This window comes from Odocoileus virginianus, chromosome 2, assembly GCF_023699985.2.
Source record: "Odocoileus virginianus isolate 20LAN1187 ecotype Illinois chromosome 2, Ovbor_1.2, whole genome shotgun sequence".
Lineage (NCBI taxonomy): Eukaryota > Metazoa > Chordata > Mammalia > Artiodactyla > Cervidae > Odocoileus > Odocoileus virginianus.
Window position 1 is genome coordinate 21,145,204 of NC_069675.1, and position 23,395 is coordinate 21,168,598.

Here is a 23,395-nt window from a genome sequence, read left to right on the forward strand (position 1 = left end):
GGCCGCATCCTGTGCTACATCTCTCTGTTTCTCCCAGTAACCCCGTGAAATATCTGCCATTGCTCCCACTCTTTTACAGATGAGGGAACTGAGTCTCAGAGAGGTTAAGTAATTCGCCCAAAGTCATACAGCTGGGATTCAAATCTGAGTCTGGCTGACTACAAGGCCTTTAGCCACTGCATGTACTGCCTCGTCATTGACTCTGATGATTTTTTACAGCATCTTCTGCTGTTTCTCAGTCATTTAACCTAGAATGTGAGTTTCTATAACTTAGCTCAGAATTTGATTCATTTCTCTTAAGCATCAGAAACAACAGAAATTCACCAGCCCCTAAGCCCCATTTTTAACCCTTGTGCAGCATAGTCTATATATCTTATTCTGTGGTTTATGTCATCATTAGAGTGGCTCTGTTGGCCCTTTAAGAAGCTAATTAATCACTAAATATAGACCACGAGTTGTTCTTTTCAACCCCCTGCGTGTCTCTTCCCCCCATTGTGTGATGCCATCTGGTGCTATGATCTCATGCTTTTTGTGTTCCTTTCCAGAGAACAAGATTCATTGCTCTCTAAGCCCGGAAAGCCAGTTAACTTCAAAGTTTGCATGCATGGCTTTGAAAAAATTTGCATCTAATGCCTCCTTGTGGGTTTTCAGAGTATCACTCTTCAATATATCTCATGGAACTTCTATCTTGACCCTCTATGTATATACGTATTCTTGTCTTTTTATCAAAAGAATCTTAGTTTGTCTTTAGCAAACCATCAAGCAACTACAGGTCTTTTCCTGTGTGATTTTTGTGAAGTTTCGTTTTGTCAGTTTTACGTGTGTGCTATAGGAAGCCAGAACTTAATAATATACTTTCCTCTTCAAATCGATTTGACTTTCTGCTGTGACGGTGGAACAAATGTTTAAAGGATATACAGGAGCTAATGGCAGGCCTCTGACCCTACTGCTGCCTGTCCTTACTCCATCTTTACCCCCACTTCTGCCTGAAATCTCGAATAATCTTTCAAGGGAGTGTAACTCCAGGGCTGCAGAGCATTTTCTTGCAGACCCAAGGAAGCTGCTCTGGGTTCCCCACCATACTCCTGATCTTTGGGATTTTAGATGCTGCCTTCAGACCTTGTCGCTCTCCCCACTTCCTTTTTCTTCCTATTTCAGAGTTCTCGGCGGTTTAAATTTAGCCTGTAAGCCTCCTGGGGAAGGAAAGGTAATTTGGTTGCATGTGCACTGCTTACCTCATTCCTGGCACGTGTGGGGAACAGAAGAACCCTGGGCTGGCTGCCCGCCTCCTTTCTGCTATGCCTCTGCCCCCTGGGATCACACCCATTTCCAGCAGGGGTGGAGGAGGAGATGGGTTCTGAGAGTATTAGTCATGATGTTTAGCAAGGGACCAAACATCTCCTCAGCACAGGAGTTGGTAGAAGGCCAGGCCTCTGAGTCTGAGAGAATTTCTTCCCAGTCCAACCCCATATCTAGCCTTAAGCAGCTTCTGTGAGATGCAGGAAGGATGAAGCCACTGAGTCAGCCATGAGCCAATCCAGTCTCTGAATAATGTGTGTTGAAAGGTATGGATAATGTACAGACAGAAGCCTCAATTTAGGTATCAGGTTTGTTTCCAAAAGAGCATATGCTTGTACTAAGTTGAAAAATTTGTTTTTCACTTCAAACTGACAGTTCATTTAATAACTACAGTTCTTGAATGTATGATTGCCGGGGGGAAGAGTGAGAGGAAAGGATAGATTGGGAGTTTGGAATTGACATGTATACACTCCTGTGTTTAAAATAAAATGCCTTTCCATGAAAAACTAACTACAGGTATCCCTACCCACAGAATTAAGAGGCATTTCTAAAAGAGTAAGGATTCCTAACTTTCCTGAGTGAGCATTATGCAAAGTTTGGGTGACATCGTATATGTTAAAGCTTGGTTATTGCTTTGCACTTTGTACTATTGCTTTGGTCTAGTCACTTACCATTTGTGAGCATCAGATTTTTCTTCCCACCTAATGGAGTTAATAATACCTATTTTATATCTAGTTCTTAGGGGAATTGGTGAGTATCAAATGAATTTTGACAAATGCTTTTTTTTTTTTCATCTATGAGGTGGTTTCTGCACTTCATTCTATAGATAAGGCATATTATATCAATTCATCTTCTTATGTTGAACCAACCTTACCATCTTGGCATAAATTGCATTTGGTCATGATGTTCTATCCTTTTTATATGTTGGTGAATTTGGTTTGCTAGTACTTTATTGAGGACTTTTGAATACATAGTTATAAGAAATGTTTTGTAATATTCTTTCCTTGTGATGCCTTTGTTTTTTGTATCAGGGCAAAACTGGCCTCATCAATGATTTGGGAATTTATCCCTCCTCTTTTTTTTTTTTTAAAGAGTTTATGAAACATGGTTAATTGTTCTTTAAATATTTGGTAAAGTTCACCAGTGAAGCTCTTTGGTTCTGGACTTTCCTTTGTGGAAATTTTTTTTTTTTTACTAAGTTGATAACTAACTCAGGCTCTTTAGTTGATATTGATCTGTTTACATGTTCTATCTCTTCTTGAGTTAGTTTTGGTAATTTGTGTCTCTCTAGGAAGTTCTCATATAATCTGTAGCATCTAATTTGTTGACATATAATTTTTTCACAGTATTCTCTTGTTACCATTTTTTGTTTTTGTAAAGTGATGTCTTCTGTTTCATTCCTGAATTTAGTAACTCAAGTCTTCTCTCCTTTTGCCTTGAATGGTCTAGATAAGGATTTATCAATTTTATTAATCTTTTCAAAGAATCAATTTTTTAAAAAAACTTTCCTCATTTTTCTAGTCTCTACTAAATTTACTTCTACCCTAATTATGTAATCTCTCCTGCTTTGGGTTTAGTTTGTTCTTCTCTTTTTAGTTTCTTCAGATAGAAAGTCAGGCTGCTGATTTGAGACTTTCTCTTTTAATGTAGGCATTTACAGATGTAAATTCCCTCTAAGCACTGCTTTAGCTGCATCTCATAGATTTTCACATACTGTGATTTTGTTTTCATTAATCTCAAAGTGTTTTTAAACTTTCCTTGTAATTTCTTTTTGACTCATTCATTGTTTAGAAATGTTATTTAATTTCCACAAATTTCTGAATTTCCAAAATTTCCTTCTGTTATATTATACTGTGGTCAGAGAACATACTTTATATGACTTTTAAATGCATTGAAATTTATTTTATTGCATAAAATATGGTGTATGCTGGGGAGTGTCTGACGTACGCTTGAAAATTATGTAGATTCTGCTGTTTGGTGGAGTGTTCTGTAGATGTCTGTTTTGTCTAGTTGGTTTATAATGTTGTTCAAGTCTTCTGTTTATTTGTTGACCCTCTGCAGTTCTACCATTATTGAAAGTGGAGTACTAAAGTCTCCAACTATTATTGTTGAATTGTCTATTTCTTCCTTTAATTATGTCAGTTTTTTTGACTATTTTGGGGCTTTGTTGGTAAGCAGATAAAATGTGTTTAAAGTTGTTGTATCTTCTTAGTGAGCTGACCCTTTTATCATTATAAACTGTCTTTCTTTGTCTCTAGTAACAGTTTTTGTCTTAAAGTCTAATTTTGTTTGATATTAGTATAGCTATTACATCTCTCTTGCGGTGACTATTTTCATGGTGTATCTTTTTCCATCTTTTACTTGAAACCTACTTGTGTCTTTGAATCTAAAGTGTGTCTCTAGTGGGTATCACAAAGTTAGATCATGTTGTTTCATCTATAATGCAATCTCTGCTTTTGTTGGAATGTTTGGTCTATTTATATTTAATGTAATTCCATTTATGTGTCCTGGTTTTGTAACATTACAGATGTTTTTGTTATTTTTGTTTCTCCGTGTGAATTCAGTTACTGTTATTTCATTCAGCCTGAAGGACTTCCCTTACTATTTCTTATAGGGCAGGCCTGCCAGTGACATATCCTTTTAATTTTTTTTAACTGGAAATGTCTTCACTTTCTGTTCATTTCTGAAGGATAACTTTGCTGCATTTAAAATTCTTGGTTGACAACCTTTCTTTCAGTGCTTTGAATATGTCATTCCACTACCTCTGACCTCCATGGTTTCTGATGAGAAATCAGCTTCTAATCTTTTCAGGAGTTCTTACATATGATACATTGCTTTTTTTCTTGTGGTTTTCAAGAGTCTCCATCTTTGGCTTTCAACAGTTTGATGATGGTGTGTCTGAATATGAGCTTGTCCTTTATTTTTACTTCATCAAACTTCTTAGATGTATAGATTCATGTTTTTTTTTATCAAATTTGGAAAAATTTTGACAACTATTTCTTCAAATTCTTTTTTTGTCCCTTTTCCCTCTCCTCCTTTCTGGGACTCCCATTATATTCCTCAGACTGGATAATATCAATTGATTTATCTTCAAGTTGACTGATTATTTTTCCTGCCTGCTCAAAACTTTGTTAAGCCCCTCTAATAAATTTTAAAATTTCAGTGACTATACTTTTCAACTTTTGAATTCCTATTTATTTTTCTTTGCATACATTTCATCACTTTACTGATATTCTCTGTTTGGTGAGACATCATTCTCACACTGGCCTTTAGTTCCTTGGACATGGTTTCCTTTAATTCTTTTAACATATTTAGAACATTTGATTTAAAGTCTTGGTTAGGGACTTCCCTGGTGGTCCAGTGGTTAAGACTCCACATTTCCACTGCAGGGGGCACAGGTTCAACCCATGGTTGGGGAGCTAAGATCTCACATGTTTGCCAGTGTGTTAAAAACAGAAAACAAAAACCAAGAAGCAAAACCTTGAATTGTGAAGTCTTGATTAGGCAAATCCAGGGTCTGGGCTTCTTCAGTGATAATTTCTATTGACTAACATTTTTTTCCCTGTGTATGAGTCATATGTTCCTTTTCTGTGTTTGCTTTGTACTTTTTAATTGAAACTGGGCATTTAAAATTATATAGCAATCCTGGAAATCAGATTCTCCCTCCTGCTCAGAGTTTGTTGTTATTTTTTGTGTCATTGTTTTTTTTGGTTAGTGACTCTACTGAACTAATTCTGTGAAGTCTGTATCCTTCGTCATATGTGGGCCCTAAAGTCTCTGCTTGACTTGCTTAGTGGGAAGCTCATGACTATACAGAAATGTCCTTAACTGCCTAGAACCCGTAAGTCCCCAGTCTTTGCTGATGGGCCGCGTGTGAGTGTTGGGGCACGCCGTTCAACTCCTCCTCTAGCCCTTCAGTTCCTGCTTACACAGAGCCTCAAAGTTAGCCCAAGGATGAGTATCAAGTAGAATGATAATTTTGAGGAACACAAATGTAAACCATTAATACATTTTCAGTCTGTTATCTATTATTATTCTCAGCACAGATCATTTGTTCTTTGTAAGCACAGGGATTTTCTGACTTATAAACACATACATGTATAAACACTGAACTCATATGTCTTACAGACCTCACAACCAAAGAGAAAAATAAAAGAGAGCTTTGAGGTTTTTGGAGAATCCGCGGTTTCATAAGGAAAAGAAAAATAAGCTTCCAAAAAGCAGAGATAGTGTTGGGTAGTGTTTTTCAGCTGCCTGTATCAGAATTACTTGGGATGTTTGTTAAAAGTCAGGTTTGTGGCTCCGTCCCAAATCTTTTGATTCAGAATATCTTTGGTGAGGTTCAGGGTCTGCATGGTAAACTATCTCCCCAGGTGATTCTTATGTACACTAATGACTGAGAAATTATTTATGAGAGATGATTCTGTAGGTGCCTTCATATCAGGGGCTAACTGGCTCATGATATGAAAAGTGAAGTAGTTCAGTTGTGTCCGACTCTTTGCGACCTCGTGGACTGTAGCCCACCAGGCTTCTCCGTCCATGGGATTTTCCAGGCAAGAATACTGGAGTGGGTTGCCATTTCCTTCTCCAGGGATCTTCCCAACCCAGGGATTGAACCCAGGTCTGCCGCATTGCAGGCAGAGGCTTTAACCCTCTGAGCCACCAAGGAAGCCCAGTGATATTAACTATGCTCAAATATTAATCTCACTTTTCAATGTCTGATCTTAAAAAAAATTTCACTTTATTATTACATTTACTTGAAGTCTACCAATTAGAGATTTATTTGCATCTATGAGAATTTTTTTTTTAACAGCTGCCTGAGTTAAAGGATTAACATTTACTCACAGCTCTTTAAAAATTAATCAGTTTGCATTTATCTAAACAACTGATCACAGTGATTTACAAGGAAAGAACAAAGTTTTGTTTTATTTTAATTTGAAAGGAAGATAGATACTTTTGTTGGATTCAGCAAATTTTAGGGGAAAAATAGGCCTGTGTTAATCTATGCAATAAAAGCATGGATTGGAAGGGAATGTAGGAGAAGTTGCTAGATAAAGTAGTGGGTATTTGCCCCTTTCAAAATATATGCAAACAACCAGAAAAGTGAGGAAACACATTTCTTTCTTCTTTAAATATTACCCTTTCTCTTAGGACCTCGAATTCAGATCAATAAAATTTGTATTAAGGAATTACATCAGCTACTCTAGGGCTAGTTAGGCTCTTGTGGGTTGTCTGGAGACCTAATTACCACTTAAACCATCATGTGGAAGGCTCTTTATGGAAAAATGTCTTCTGGTTTACAAATAACACACTTCCTGATGTATTTTTTGATTCAGCCATTTGAAAGTTTGAGGTTGGATCAAATTTGGATGCATGAAATTTATCTGTGTTAACATTCCAAGCTGATTTCTCCCAATCCTCTGTATACTTTTAGGCCATTTCTCCTTGAGGAGTTTTGTGTTTAATTAACACAAATTCAGTGTTGAAAAAACAATTAAGGGAGTTTAGATTCTTACCAAATTTAATACGTTCAAAGATAGAAATATGATTTAAAAATTTTGATGTTTTGGGTTTTTACTGCTTTGACTTGTCTCTGTTAATGAGAGTAATCAATAGATTCTTCTCCCTTGTCCCTTCAAGCCAGTTTAGGATGCATTATCCTGCCTTCAGTTTCCAGAATTCTATTACAGATGCACAAACTAGTAGCTCACATTTCTTATTTCCTTCAAGGTATTGCACAGCGATGTACAGCTATCAAGTACCACTTTTCTCAGCCAATCCGCTTACGAAACATCCCTTTCAATTTGACCAAGACAATCCAGCAAGATGAATGGCACCTGCTTCGTGAGTATTTCCGGGAAAGGGTCAGAGAGGAAGCGGTGTCTTTCTGAACAAAAACCATTCCCACCAGCCCTTTCAGATCTGGACTGAAAGATGCTGTGCTGATCCTGCGTGGGCCTCTGAGCCCCATCTGACTTGGGCAGAAACTCAGAGGGTCATCTCACTGTGCCGAGGTCACAGCTTGTTTGCGGATTGGACGTGTGAGAGTCAGGTGTGGGGCTCTGGGAGACAGTGCAGCGAGCTTGTCTGTCCTGGTGGCATCTGCATACAAGCCACATCCTGGGTGTTTCCTTTAGCAAGTCATGGGGTACAAGGCCCTGATCTGGCAATTGTCTCAGTGAGCCCAGGAGATTATACCTTAGGTGCTCTTATTTTTGTTTTGTTTATCCAATATTCATTTTAGTTACCGTTTCTGTCTCAGACCTTGGTGTGTCTGTTCAAATATCTTTATGAGTGTATGTTATAATTTTCTCAGAAGATGTCTGTTACCTCCACATCTTGATGGCAGGAACTCTTTTGTTACTATTAGGAAAATGTGAAGGTCTAGAAAGGATCGTGCAATGTGACACCAAAGAAAACTGATATTTACCTGAAAACTATTGATTCACGTTGCCCAGGGATAGATAACCCAGGAAAGGAAAAAAAAAAACAGCTAGGCCTAATTCTTTTTAGTGTTTACCCCACTCAGAGGTTGACATTGTCATTTCCAATGCAATCAGTACAAGGACTTCAGTGATCTTGTTTGGTGACCAAAGTCACTACAAAGACAGAGTTTCATTTTGCAAAGTAAAATCTCTCTGCAGAGCAAAGGGCTCTATTTTGAATCTCAAACACATAAATGGAAGCTCTTAAGATACTGCCCACAGCAGTGGTATAATATTATAAATATAGTGATTGCCACATTTAGAACTTGGAAAGTCCTTGGCTTAAATGTGGTTTATTTCTTAATAAACCTGAAAATTCCTAAAAATTATTTTTGGCTGGCTGATCTTAATGGTCATTTCTCAACAGACCTTAGTTAGAGCCTTATCTAAGTGTTCTTAAAAATAACTTTTGAGCATGTTTAGGGTTTTTTGCCTTAATCATCTATCCAGAAAGTCACATAGTCATTGGTTTTAGGTGAGAAAAGATCATTACAGGGTCCTGACAAAGAACCTTGTCTCTTTACTCTAAGAGTTTGTACCCTGTCACTGCCCAGCAAGACCATGTTGAGCATTGTCCTCCTAATCCTCTTTGAGGTTCTCATGGAAAGATGCTTTCAGCAGTCTCAGGCATGGCTCTTTCCAGGACAGTCACACTTGGTGATCTGCACCGTGTCTACCGGATAAGCTTAACATGTCTGGTACTAATGCGAATTCCATGTGGATTATATCTGAACCTTGTGTGTGTACGTTTTAATGGCCATAGAAAATAAAACTTGAATCACAGGGAATTTAAGAGGTTGTGAGATTATGGTGGCTGAGCTATGATGACATTGAATGTCTCAAAATGACTTACACTGTAATATTAAACAGCCCCTTTAAATGAACTGTGTCTGTGACCCCTAGCTCTGTGATGTATACACTTTCCCTTCTAGGCTGCAATGCCCTGATTTAATATAGATGCTCTGAGCTGGAAATAAGAAATTCTTTTGAAAGAAAGGGATGAACCATGTGTGACAAGGCCAAGACTGGAAGCTACTGTAATCCACCCTGTATACACCACCCTGAGTTGCCCAAGAGCCACAGGAACACACAGGGAGGTGGTATCTGCCTGGGCACCTTTGCAGGGCAGCCCGCGTTCATGCAGCAGGGTGTGCCTATTGTCTGGGCTCTGTATGTGCATAGGTGTGCATGCTCTACCTTGCCCAGGACCATTGACTGGTCTCAGGGTCAGCCTTATGTTTAGGATCTATTGCTTTACAAGGGGTCAGAGAAATTTAGCCACAATTTTTAAAATTATCTTCATTCAAATTTAAAGAAGGAGAGAGGAAAATAGAAAAAGAAAATAACAGGACAGTGGGCAATCAGAGTATTCAAAGTGTTCGTTGCTCAGTCATGTCTGACTCTTTGCAACCACATGAACTGTAGCCCACCAAGCTTCACTGTCTATGGAATTCTGTAGGCAAGAATAGTGGAATGGGTTACTATTCCCTTCCCCAGAGCATCTTCCTGACCCAGGGGTTGAACCTGGCTCTCCTGTATTGTAGGCAGATTCTTCACCATCTGAGCCGTCAGGGAAGCCCAGTGCACCCAAGTACATGAAGCCAGTCAGTCTCTTGGTTAAGGCGCAGAAGGTGGGGAGGGGCTGGGCTCCTGGCCAGTGATCACAACCGTGGTGGTTTTGTGACAGACCGAACTTGACAGTTGCATATACAGTGGGGTTGGCCATGAAAACAGCCCTTCCTTAACCTGAGTACTTGGATGCTTGGGTTGTAGGACCTGTGTTTAAGGGGAGAGGGCCTTTATGAGCAGATGTCTTATATGTGCATCTTGGGTCCCATTTTAGGTACAACTGCTTTCACTTTCTCAAATCCTTTTTGAAAATAGGTAGGAGGAAAAATAACTGAAAAATAAAATAATTGGCATCCTTGCTGCGTAGGTAAAACCATGTTTCACTGTAGCTGACTTTTTAGACTTTTTCCCCAAAGTCAAATTAATTACAGTCACTGCAGTTGGTGGTGACCTAGGTTTCTGTTGCTCTTTGCAGGATAATAAAGATCCTTTGCAAACCTTCTTCAGTTTGTTCAGTACAACCTTGTTTGTTTGCAAACAAACTCTTAGTTTGTTAAGTAACTCGTTACCTATAACTCTTGCTTGCCTGGTGTCCTCTGGTCTGAGTTCTACTTGGTATGGACTTTTCCATGGATTTAGAGAAGGCAGATGCTGATACCTCAATTGGTTATACCCCATCTGTCCTCTTACTAAATACTTGGGAAGTTTATTTCCTAAATCACCTTGGCCCTGTAGACGCTATGCCTATCCATGCAACTTATTAATTTTCACAATGTATACAGAGCTCTTCATTTCTAATTTTCAATAACTCTCCTTCTTGTTATTTTGAATGTTTGTATTTGAGATTAGATTTAAGAAGGATCACTGCTGGCTTCCTGGGCATGGCTGTGGCTGTCCTGCTTTGTGGCTGCATTGTGGCCACGGTCAGCTTCTTCTGGGAGGAAAGCCTGACTCAGCACGTGGCTGGACTTCTTTTCCTCATGACAGGTAGGTGGAGCCCCTCTGACACCTTTCCCAGAAAAAGTGAAGGCTATTCTGCAGCATGTAGCTTCACTTTGTTATCTCTCTGTTAATTTTATTTTCACTTGTGAGAAAAGCAACCAAAAGGTTCTTTGGCTTTGGTGGGCAATACAGAATTTAAAGAAAACAGCCATGTTAAAAGCACAGGCCTGATTTCCCTACTGTGGTCCCTTACAAGATTAGATGGAGATGTCTTGGGTTTAATCTCCGTATGAGGCAGATCTGATTTTTCTGTCCCATTCTTTCATATTGTCCCCCTAGCTCTGACATGGACTCTTAGCAAAAGTGGACCATGGTTCTCAGGAACCCTCCAGCAGAGGGTGATAGCTCAGCACAGTCCACACCTCTGGGCAAGTCAGCTCAGTCCATCCTTAGTGATGGAGTCACTGGTGTCATTTTTTACGCACAAAAAACATTCATTCATTTTATTCTACAGATATTTTTTAAGGACTTCTTATGGGCCAGGCACTGCTTTACATATAAAGACAAACAGAGATTAAGGCAGATAAAATCCTTCTCCATTTCTGTTGTGGGGAGACACAAATGATCATTTGTGACAGTCATAAAAGCTGTGAGAAGGAGAAACGAGTTGGCAAAGGGGACCCTATTCTAATTGGGGAGTGTGCTGCAGGCAGAGGAAGGCCCAGTGCCAAGCCCCAAGGAGGGGTGGGTTGATGCTTATGTTTTGAGCTACAGAGAGACCAGTGTGGCTGGAGAGCAAGGAGGGAAGTGACAGCATCCTGTGAGGCAGAGAAGCAGGCAGTGGCTTGGATTTTAATGCAAGAGTGATGGAATTCACCAGAAGGTTTTTTTTTTTTCATTTATTTTTATTAGTTGGAGGCTAATTACTTTACAATATTGTAGTGGTTTTTGTCATACATTGAAATGAATTAGCCATGGATTTACATGTATTCCCTATCCCGATCCCCCCTCCCACCTCCCTCTCCACCCGATCCCTTTGGCTCTTCCCAGTGCACCAGGTCCGAGCACTTGTCTCATGCAGTCAACCTGGGCTGCACCAGAAGGTTTTAAACCAAGCAGTCACTTTATTTTAAAGCAGGAGGTTGGGTGGGGAGTGTGTGGAGATGCAGTCTTACCGATTAGCAGGTAAAGGACATTTTTGTCTAAGAAGGAGCCAAAAGAGCTGAACTGAAGGCTGAAATTGACTGAACGTGGCTTTGGGGAAAAAACCTTTCCTCCTGCTTCTCAGGACATGAGTGTGATAGTGATTAGTGAGTGCCAAGTTAGCAGTCTCACCTGAGTACACTTAGCATCAGGGCACTGTTACTCTAGATGTGCCGGCACTTTGAATAAGCTTATTTTTGCTTCTCTGGAGTCCTGTTACTCAAGTAAGCATGACTGGGTCTTCTGGCACTTCTCACCGTCACGATCACTTGCTCAGGCCGGTGTTAGCTGGAGGCAGCACCCCTCCGTGGTTGGCACTGTCTCTGTCTTTCATGACTGACAGGTAGATGGTCAACCAGTCAGCCTGCCTAACCCAGTTCTGCCACAGAGGCCCTTCCTTCTAAGTTCTGTGGGTGTGTTTTATACCCGATGATATGGGGCTCTAACTGGCAGTGATCTAGAATCTGGATGATCACTGTGAACATTTAGCATTTAGAGCATTTAGAAGTCACCTGGGTCCTGAAAAATTCTTAGCAGAACATCAACTTTTCCAAATTTAGGGGATTACACAGAGACTGAAGGATAGTAGCCTTGGGAGGCTAAAAATCTTCCCCCTTTTCTCCCCTTCCTTTATTAGCTGAGCCCTCCTTTTTCTAACTCTTGTCCTCATAGACATCAAAGTACAGATTCACTATCCCCAGCCCTGAAAAGGCCCCACGTTGTGTCCTTAGGAAAATGAAAGGAGCTGAGGGTCAGACAAAAGCCTCAGTAGTACTAGTTTTTAAAGGACACTTTTAATGTGGGTAATGCATGAATAATTTAAGATGCTCTTAGATATAAAACAACTGTTGGCATTAAAATAAATCATAGGACCACAAAAGCCAGCCTCAGTGAGCATTCCTTGGGAGGAGGAGGGGCTTGTTTAGTTTTAAATGAGAGGAGGTGGGTCGGCTCGGAGCAGAGTTAGGAACCGAGTTTCTTGAGCCAGCCCCACCTGCCTCTGCTCAGCCCTAAACTGAGTGTGTACCTTTGGGCCAGACTGACTCAGGGCTCAGCAGGGTTTATTATTCAAAGTCCCTGTGCGATTGTTAAACAAGAAAGAACAAGCAGAACAATAGCCACAATAGCAAAACCCCACTGCAACCCCCCTCCAAAATCCCAAACTTGTAAACTTGAAGTTTGATGACCAGTCCCGGAGGATAGACAGACACCACATAACACTGTTTGGCTTTTTTGGTTTTGATTTTGATTGCCCAAACGACATTTTTTTTTTGGACTAAAGAGAAAATCCACTTACAGATGTCACCATCTAAAAAATTAGGTTGTTAAAATATTTTCCTTATCCTAAAGAATTCTTGCCCACATCTTTGTCTCATTAAAACAAAGGGGAGAGAAGTGGCTGTGGCTCTAAAACGGTAGATAATTCAGGGCATTCTCATGATGGAAATGGCCTGTATCTGGACCATGAAAGTGGTCACATAATCTGCACACATGGTGACATTCCATGGATCAAAGTGTGCACACACACAAGGGAGTGTGTATAAAAATGGTGAAATCTGAATCAGGTAGATGGACTGTGTCTTTGTCAGTTTCCTGGTTGTGCTGTTATACTAGGGTCATATAAGATATTACTATTTGGGGAAATCCAGTGATGGGTGTGTAGGATCTTGCCTACATATATGTTATTTTTAAATTGGGTTATAATTACAGTGTTGTATTAGTTTCTGCTCTACAACATGGATCAGTTGTAAGTGTACATATATCTCCTGTTTCTTGAGTCTCCCTCCCACTCATCCCCCATCCTACTCACCATGTTACTTCTTTCAACTGCATTTGAGTCTACAGTTATTTCAGAAAAAAAGTTTAAAGAAAAAAAGAAGAAAAATGTTTGCAACCTTCATCATTTGGGAAGTATTTTGTTTTCTAGGCTTCCACTGAACATTATACCAAATCCATCCCCCATGTCCCTATATTGTTCTGTGTTCAGTTTTTAATCCATTTTAATAGCTGCATTTTCTTCCATGGAGGGGATTTGCTGTGCTGTACTATCGGATTTAGGGAGGTTTGTTTCCTTTTTGCCACTACAAATAATACCTTTCCATTTCCTTGTAAACACTGAGATAGCTGTGTTAATCCAGTGCATGAGCTAAATTAGCTATAGGACCTTTGCATGTAGCTGCAGGAGATGAGAGCAAATAAGGGTTAAAAGAATTGATTTTAATTAAGCAGAAATGTCTTCGGCAGTCCTAGTCAGCGTCACTCCCACTGATTTCTGATGCTAATCTTAGCCTCTTCTAAGGCTCTGGCATCTTCACTCTACCTGAATTTATTAGTCAAACCTTCAATGAAGATCATCAGTGATGTGACAGTTTGAGATGTTAAAATGGAAACTTGGAAACAATCTCTCCTTCTGCCGTGCTGCATACAGACAGCTCTTGATTACCCACATGTGGAGCAGCAGGGCTGTGACTGTCACGTCTGGTCCTAGTTCCCCGGGGGCTCTCAGGCAGTCCTTCAGCTGGGCCGGGGCACAGGGCCGCAGATGGAGCCTTCTGACCCCATGTCCTCTGAGGCTGCACACCCTGCCACCGAGGCGTGTGCAGAGGACTAAGGAAATACAGACCAATGATCCAGGGCGAGGGCTGCCCTTGACCAGACAGCACTGTCTTCGGGCACTGCTAGCGAGTATGTGCATCAGCTTCAAATGATGCTTTCATTAGATCACCATTGTGATAGAATGGTGATTATCATTTGTCAGACATATAAATATCTTCAAAAGTTAATTTATTCAATGCAGATATTTTGGGGCCTCCATTCCCCTTCATAGGCTGGGCCAGGAGTGACCACCGCTAACAGTACAGGGCTTTTGGGAAGCAGAGAAAGAAGAAACAGTCCAGGCCACCCCAGCCAAGCGCCAGGAGGGGCACCACCCACGTTAGGCAAGCCATTGTTTTGCTTCAATACATTCAATTTTTTTTTTTTTTAAAGGCCTCCTCTGTAGGTGTATTGACTTATCTAGGGTATCCATTGATTATTACCTAAAACTATAGGTTCTTAATGCTATATCTGAAACTCTTGGGGCCAGGTGCACTTTGGAATTCAGGATTTAAAAAATATTTTTAAAAATATTTTTAGAAAGGTAATACAGCGCAAGTATTCTGTATTATCTAACACCCTAGGCAGGGTCTAAAATCAAATACATTAACATTTCTGCAGCCAAACATATGAATATTCACACCAGGCAGGATCAATAAGGACTATCAATAGCCCGTGTCACATCAGACCAAGATTTGCTGGTCAGTGACATTGCTGCAATCTCTGAGAAGAAGATTGGATGCTTTCTGGGTTTAATAGTTGCAGACTGTGGATCATGTATTTGATTTTTTCAAGACGTGTCATCTGTCTCTCTTAGTCCTGCCCAGTCATTTAGTTAAGGCAACTTAGCAATGGCTTTTTGAGTAATATGTGTGAAAGTAGCGTGAGGCATTTTCTTTGTGTGTGTGGAATTGCAGAGACCAGAATGATGGCAGGCCATCTTTTGAAGGAGTGAAAAAAAAAAAAAAATCAATGTTTATGCCTTTGGGTGTTGCAGCTACGTTATTTATCAATCAGGCTAACCAGGATGAAGCAACTTCTTCTCTCTTCTGCCTTTCAAGCACATCAAAGGAGGATGGTCAGAAGAGTGGGCCCAGTTACCCTAATTACTCTGTACTGGCTGGCCACAGGCACTGAGAAGAGTTTAGGGAAGGAAATTAGGTTGATGATCTGGGATGCAGCATACATTCACTGCTTTCCCAATCCGAAACTATCCCTTCCAGTCTTGTAATTCTGTGATATCACCGTATCTTCTAATTAAGAATTTTGGCAGAAAACCTTTTAATATTTTATAAGAAAAGTAACTGCTTACAGGGCTCTTCAGAACCAGTAATTATTCACCCTTTTGAGGATGCTACCAGCAATAGCCAGGACAGAGGCTTGGGACTTATAAATTCCTTTCCCTTGGCACCACCAGCTGGGCTGAAGATTATCAGTGGTGGTTGCCCCAGGGAGCTCCTGGTTGGTCAGGAGAGAGGGGAAAAGGAAGGAAAAGTCTAAGAGAAGAGGGAGGAGAGGTTACCTCTCTCCTCGCAGATTTTTAAGAAGGATCATTTGATTTAGAACTTTGAAATGCAAGGCTGGTACCTTATCTTTCCATGTCCTCATCCCATATCTTGCATTAAATAAGTTGCTACTGACAAAAAAGCAAAATTATCTGAAATAACTTGCTATCTAGATAAATCTCGCACGCTAAAAGTCCCTTCAGTTGTGTCCAACTCTTTGTGACCCCATGGACTGTGACCCTCTAGGCTGCTCTGTCCATGCGACTTCTCCAGGCAAGAATACTGGAGTGGGTTGCCATTTCCTTCTCCAAGGTAAATCTTACAGAGGGCAGTTAGGGATGAATTGGTTCTTAGGTGTGTTGAACTCACTGCTTTGCAGAACTCAGTTCTGTTCAGCAGGTTTTGCTGACTCCCATGTCCTCAGTGCTATTAGGCCCCGTGTGAAACTTACAGGAAGTCTGGGGTAGGGAGGGGTATCTACTCCTTTTCCCTGAGATGCGTGCTTGGAAGTGAATGGGAAGAACATTTGGAGTTCATGATCATGTCAGTGTCAAGAAAAGGATGGCTGTGACCATCAAGAACTCATTCAACTCAGCTACCTCTGATGATAATCAGAACTGGGTCTGGAACCTAGGAGGGGCTTACAAATAATTCTTTTTTATTTTTGGGCTACACCACACAGCTTGTGGGAATTTAGTTCCCTGACCAGGGATCATCTGTGTCCTTGGCAGTGGGAGTGCAGAGTCCTAACCACTGGACCTCCAGAGAATTCCACTTATAAATAACTCTTGAGCAACTGAGTGAAAGAGAAAGAAAGTGAAAGTCGCTCAATCCTGTCCGACTCTTTGAGGCACCATGGACCATACAGTCCATGCAATTCTCCAGGCCAGAATACTGGAATGGGTAGCCTTTCCCTTCTCCAGCGGATCCCTTCTCCAGGGATCAAACTGAGTAAATAACTCTTAAAATAGTAAAGTTTTGCTTAGGCCTCTAAAAGGGGTAGAAATGTACTTCATACATTGAACACATGCACACAATGTTATCAGCTAGATTATGTGGCTCCCCTCCCATTCGTGTTGAAGTTCTAACTCCTAGAACCTCAGAGTGTGAGTGTATTTAGAGGCAAGGTCTTTAAAGAGGTAATTAAATCTAAATGAGGTCATTAGGGTGGGCCCTAACCCAAGGTGACTGGTGTCCTTATAAAAAAGAAGGAATTTGGACACAAATAGTTACCTGGGGAAGGATATGTGAAGGCACAGGGAGAAGACCCCCAGCTTTAAGCCAAGGAGAGAGGCCTTGCAAGAAACTCACCCTTCTAGGACCTTGATCTCAGACTTATAGCCTCCAGAACTGTGATAAAGTAAATTTCTGTTGTTTTAGCCATCCAGTCTGCTGCTGCTTTCTTAAGGCAGCCCAGGCAACTAACACACATGAAGACTATAAGACATGTGTAGGGAACTAAAATAGAATTCAACAGGGTCAAAACTGACCAAGACTACTAATCTAGCTACACCCAAGATGTTTTCATCCTTTAAACACTTTTCCTTAATATCTTTGAAGTTAGAAGGGTTTTTCTTTCCTCTTCTTAAGAGTTCTTCTTAAGCTGTATAATATTGCCCAGCCCATGAAGAAGAACTATGGCAGCTATGTATGTGCAAAACTTCTTTAGAGCTGTGAGGGTCCAGAAAGGGGAAATTCCTAGATATGCTCTTTGGCTCGTCTTTACTTTTCTCTCACTCAGAACCACTTCAAGAGCATCTTGGAGGGAGAAAAAAATGTCCCCAGAAGAGCAGCCTCTGGGGACAGTTGTGGGGAGGGGGAGGAGCAGACACCAGGCATATTTATGGGCTCATGGAGTCTCCTCTGCCCCATCTCAGCTGAGAGAGTAAAGGCAGAAGGAAATAAAGCAGGTTTCATCAAGGTTTGGTGATGCCCTATTCCAGAAAGAACTTAAGTGGCACAGAAATGTGTATATTTCAAGATAAGGTAAATAAAAATAAGGAATACAAATAAGACAAAGGAGCAATCAAGTCTGCGAGGCAAGATGGATCCAAGGGTGAGGTCAGTAGCCAAAAAGCATGCCATGAATTTGCCAGTTTTTGCTCCTGGGTGTGGGGCGTGGGTACAAATGTACCTTTTAGGGGAGTTTCAGCTCTCTGGCAACTTGGTGAAAAAAAAAAAAACAACAAAAAACCTTGTATTAGTGATATCATTCACGGTGTTCATGAGGTAAGCACAAACAAAGTCCCCTGGGCATGACACTCAGGGCAGAGAGAGTTTAAATCCTCAGGTTATAATCTTTTTCTATTCAGTATGAGCTGGTGTTGTTATGCTAAAATTAATTTCACTCAATAGATGACCAGCCCAAGTTTCGATGCATGAAGCAGGGCTCTTAAAGCTGGTGCACTGGGACAACCCAGAGGGATGGGATGGGAGGAGGGAGGTGGGAGGGGGTTCAGGATGGGGGGTGGGGGACACATGTACACCCGTGGCTGATTCATTTCAATTTATGACAAAACCCATCACTATATTGTATTATGTGTATTATTTCTAATTGTTGTACGATCATTGTTTATATAATAAAATGAGGAGAAACCCAGGGGAAAAAAGTTCATTTCACTCAAAGCAGTTTTGGGTGATGGCAGGGGAGAGATGCTAATAAAATCGAAGTTTAGTATAAAATCAAAAGGAGTACGTGCAGAAAGAAAAATTTATGACTCATTCAATTTTTTATTTAGCTGTATAATATTGAGTACGAGATTCACTAGGATTTGGGAAATGGCCTGGCTCTATGCTATATTGTGGAATAATAGAGCCCTGAAAATTGACACAGCCAGGGACTTCAGGAACCAAGCCCCCATTTTTTTTCCTAGATGAAACTCAGAGAGGTTAGGTAATTTCAAGGTCACACAGTGATTAGTAGTAGAGCTGGGGACCAGAATACATATTACCTTCATCCCAGCCCTGTGCATTTGGACATCAAAGGATGCTTAAGAGTCAATTTGAACTCATACTTTCTGAGGTCATTAAAAATATGTTACTCGTAAAAAGCTTCACTTTCAGCACTCAGCTGTGTGCAGACAGATAAATGCAGATTAGAGTTTGTTCTCCTGTGAGAAGGTTACTGTTCTATTTTTAACATTTTACCTGTTGATACTCTAGAGATCAAATTCTTCTGCCTATTGTCTTATTACCAGCACTCATTAGACGGACCTTGTTACATATAAAACATTGTCTTTGTTTTGCTGCCAGTGAAAACATTCATGTAGATGCAAGAACATTTGCTCTTTATATGGTTTGAAAAAAAGCAGAATAGTATTCTGTTTTTAATTGGACCAGTCCTTTATGAAAGACTTATTTCCATCATGATCTTTCTTTAGTGAACTCAAAAAGCAATGTGTTTACCATAATAATTTGGAGCAAGAAGTCAGAAAACAAGATTTTATAAAACATAATCGCTTTAGAGTCTAAAAATAGAATTATGCCAAGAGTAGGAGATATCAAATCACCTCAGATCAAGTGTCCTTTTAATTTAAAACATTTCTAAGTGCACATTTGGAAAAGGATTCAGGCAGTGTGTCCTTATGCGATTTAAGTGCAGGCACATCCTAGCACTTAAAAATGTCATTAGGGGGAAAAAGGAGGCATTAAGGCGATCTTTGTTTCCTCCCAGTTGGTGCCTGTTCTGAGTTTGTTTTCTTCTGGTGTTTCTGATCCCCAAAGCTCTATTAAAAAGGGATGTGGGGATCTGTTACTTTTCACCCTCTCTTTACAGTTCCAAACCTGTCTCCAAATCCTATGGAGATGCTGCAGATCCCTAAGGTTACCAAAGCAATTTTCCAGCAAATGGATATAACCTCCTTTGTACACGGGGATAAACCAAAATACTAAAAAGAGATGTGTAGGACTCAGAACAGAACGAAACATTCTGATACTTGACAGGGTTTTTGTATTTATTACCCACCTTCAGCTCAGCAACTGCCTTGTTGCAATCCCATGCCTACCGAAAAGGAGTGTCCTTGGGGGGTCCACTGTGGTGAAATAGAAGCATCTACATCCTTGAGTACTAAGAATCCTGTCTTTTGGGCTTTTGCAGCATTTTTATCAGAATGCTGATTTTAGTGTTCTGAAAGGACAATTGTATATAACATGTTGACATGAAGAAGTTAAATTGTTCATTTTCCTTAGGCCACCCAAATTACCTGCATTCTGAGTGGTTGAATTATAGATTTCCTATATATGATGTCACCTATTTTACATCAACTCCAGCTTCTCGGATTTAATTTACATTATTTAAAATTTTTTTTATCCATTCATTAAAAAAAAAAAAAAGATTTTTGAGGCCCTCGAACGTGCCAAGCTCTGTGCCTTAAAAGAAACTTGTAAAAATTAATTTAAGATATTATTCACAGACAACCAGATAAATTTCAAGGATAATGTTAATTGAAAAAGAAAGACTTGGTATGATTGCAGCTCTCTAAAAATGCATCAACTTAGGTATAGAACAAAGGGAAATGAGACTTGGGACTTTCCTGATGGTCCAGTGGTTAAGAATCTGCTTGCCAATGCAGGGGACACAGGTTCAATCCCTGGTCCAGGAAGATCCCACATTCCTTGGAGCCACTAAACCTGAGCAGCACATCTACCAATCTGGCACCCTATAGCCCGAGCACCACAACTAGGGAGTAGCCCTTGCTCACTGCAGTGAGAGAAAGCTTGCTTGCACACAGCAAAGAAAATCCAGTGCAGCCAAAAATAAATAAAAATAATAAAAAGGAAATTAAAATTGTTTGTATTAGGGTTGAGTGATTATAGAAGATTTTTTCCTTAAAAATAATCAAAATTTCTAAGTTTTTAAGAGTAAGAAAATTCATATATACATACTGTGTAATTTAGATAATTCTGAATAATTCAAGTTACCAGAGTTTTCCCCTATCTGTCTTTTTCACTCCTGTGTCTCCAGAACCTAGCATACAGTCTGGCACATAAAGGTTTTGCCAGTGTTTGTTGAATGAAGTAATTCAAGTGAAAGAATTGTGGCTCTTTTATTAATTTGGACTCATCATCTCATCTGTTGATCTGATGTTCACAAAGGCCTGTCTGGCATTTGCCTGTAGCCGGCAAAACTGTAACAGATCACTCTGCTCTCTTTGTATTATTTATAGGAATATTTTGCACCATTTCCCTCTGCACTTACGCTGCCAGCATCTCCTATGATTTGAACCGGCTCCCGAAGCTAATTTATAGCCTGCCTGATGATGTGGAACACGGCTACAGCTGGTCTATCTTTTGTGCCTGGTGCAGTTTAGGCTTTATTGTGGCAGCTGGAGGTCTCTGCATTGCTTACCCATTTATCAGCCGGACCAAGATTGTACATCTAAAGTCTGGCAGGGACTCCACGGTATGACTGTCCACACTCAAGTTCACTCCTTGGTGGGCCCGTCCACAGTGCGGACGACTCTTGAAGGGGACGGAGCGGAGTTTGAGTCAGGATCCCAAGCACAAACACCGTCTTTGACATTCCAGTCTGTTGCCTGCCAGCCCCTTGTGGATGACTGATATCAAATCATGCAAAACCTCCATACTTTTCTAAGGACAAGACTACTGTGGATTCAAGTGCTTTAATGACTATTTATGCTTTGACTGTGAGGAGTAGGGAACAGTGCCATGGAACATTTCTCAGTTTAGAAAGAGAGGAAACTGCAATGGAAAAATTTGTACGATTGCTACTTATTTCAGAAAGTTTGTATATAACAATTACCCGAGAGTCATTTCTATTTGCAAAAGGATTCACAACAAAGCGAATATAATTTTCTTGTTGTTGTACCATGCTTGTTAAATTTTAATGCCGCACCTTCGAAACTTGTCCTAATGGTGTCTTGTGTCAGCTCCAAATATTTGTGCATTATTCGTTGATGTTTTTTGTCACAGGAAGATTCTTCTGTTGCCTTATTTATTTTTAATTGAAGTCTCTTCTCCATCTTTGTACTGGAATCAAAATCATAAGAGAAACAGACCAACCGTGGAAGAGTTACCCTGTAATACTATGCAGTATTGTTTGAAGTCCTATCTGTTGTTCAACCTGTCCCTTTATGTTAACCAGATCTCTGCATTAAATGACTGCCTCCTTGTTAATCTGGGTGTGTTTTTCTGTCTTTCAGCCATGGCAGTAGGTCTCCCTAGCCATTTGGACAGGTGAGAACTCTTGTTTTTAACAGACTTGTTTCATTTCAGTGAGGTTGGTCATTTTTATTTATCCTTTGTGGCTCCCACACACATGCTATTTACAAAAGATATCATTTTTCAAGCTTCTTTTAAAACCTTACTGAAGTATTTTGAGTTTTCTTCTCTCCCTCTTCCTCTCTGTTTGCGTCTGCCTGGTATTTAGCCAGTGATAAGAATTTAGTTTCTGGCCTTATCCTTGGACCTCCTAAGCCAATGGGTTTTAACCTTGGCTGCACATCAGAATCACCTTCTTAATCATCTTCACTTGTACCTAAACTGGGTCCTATCCCAGACCAATTACCATAGAATGTCTGCAGCTTGAATATTTTTGGAAAAGAAACACCTCAGGTATGACGTGCAGCTGCGATAGAGTCACTGTACTGGGTCAGAGCTATGGTTATCTCCTTAATAGCTAACATTTATTTAGCACGTACTGTGTGCCAATAACTGGACTATGTTTTTTCCAGGTATAATTGCATTCAAATGCTCTCAAAAGTTCTATCAGGTAGTGTTAGGCAGCACCCTACAAGCCTTGTGGATGACCAGCTTCAAGATGGAAGAAAGAGCCCAGAGACAGTGACAGAGAGACATCAACAGTTTATTGGACATGAAATCTTAACACACTTGAAGCAAAAAGGTCCTAGAGCAATACCCCTCAGTAGATGGCAGGCAGGCTATGGCAGTGGTCTTCGCTACCTGGGGGAGAAGGAGGCTACCATTTCTAAGGGGATTGATGTCAGGTTGGCTCATTAGTTACCAGGGAAACAAGAAGCTGAGCCACGTTCCCTCATAGCCCCCACCCCGCAGGTTAACAACTGTCATGAGGGTGTATGTTTTCCTTTAATAAACTAGCAAGTGGAGCCATTCTGGCCTAAGGGGCAGGGGGCAAGCATATTCCCTTGAGTAGGGTGTAGGTACGGAGAAGGCAATGGCACCCCACTCCAGTACTCTCGCCTGGAAAATCCCATGGACGGAGGAGCCTGGTGGGCTGCGGTCCATGGTGTCGCTAAGAGTCAGACATGACTGAGCAACTTCACTTTCACTTTTCACTTTCATGCATTGGAGAAGGAAATGGCAACCCACTCCAGTGTTCTTGTCTGGAGAATCCCAGGGACAGGGGAGCCTGGTAGGCTGCCATCTATGGGGTCGCACAGAGTCGGACACGACTGAAGTGACTTAGCAGCAGCAGTAGCAGGGTGTAGGTAAAGCAGGGATGGATCAAGCAGAGGATAGTGCTGAGAGCAAGAGAAGAACTATCTTGAGTGGCCTGATCATCCAGGTAGGTACTTTTATTCCATTTTACTGATAATGAAGCTGAAGGGCAGACTCAGAGCATTTGCTCCATTTTTTTTCTTTTTAAATGTGTGGGTATAGGACAAAATTAAAAGTCTTCCATGGCATTTCCTTATCTTTTAAATGGAAGAGTGTGTATGTTCAGTTCCTAAGCTGTGTCCGACTCTTTATGACACCATGGACTATAGCCCGCCAGGCTCCTCTGTCCATGCGGTTTTCCCAACGAGTGCTGGAGCAGGTCGCCATTTCCTCCCCCTGGGGATCATCCCAAACTAGGGA

General features: G+C 40.7%; 1 protein-coding gene across 5 annotated transcripts in view; it reads left to right on the forward strand.

Annotated features, from left to right (window-relative positions):
• The window catches only part of TMEM178A (transmembrane protein 178A), a 116,117-nt gene extending 94,384 nt beyond the window's left edge, over positions 1–21,733 (forward strand). For 4 of the 5 annotated variants that reach the window (XM_020913688.2, XM_020913702.2, XM_020913731.2 and 1 more), the window contains 3 exons: positions 7,030–7,143; positions 10,203–10,340; positions 20,764–21,733. In XM_020913688.2, the coding sequence (XP_020769347.1) occupies positions 10,235–10,340; positions 20,764–21,005 (348 nt within the window). In that variant the 5' untranslated portion in view covers positions 7,030–7,143; positions 10,203–10,234 and the 3' untranslated portion in view covers positions 21,006–21,733. The remainder of the gene's footprint in view (positions 1–7,029; positions 7,144–10,202; positions 10,341–20,763) is intronic. The other variant, XM_070477236.1, reaches the window with a different exon arrangement.
• The last annotated feature ends 1,662 nt before the right edge of the window (positions 21,734–23,395 follow it).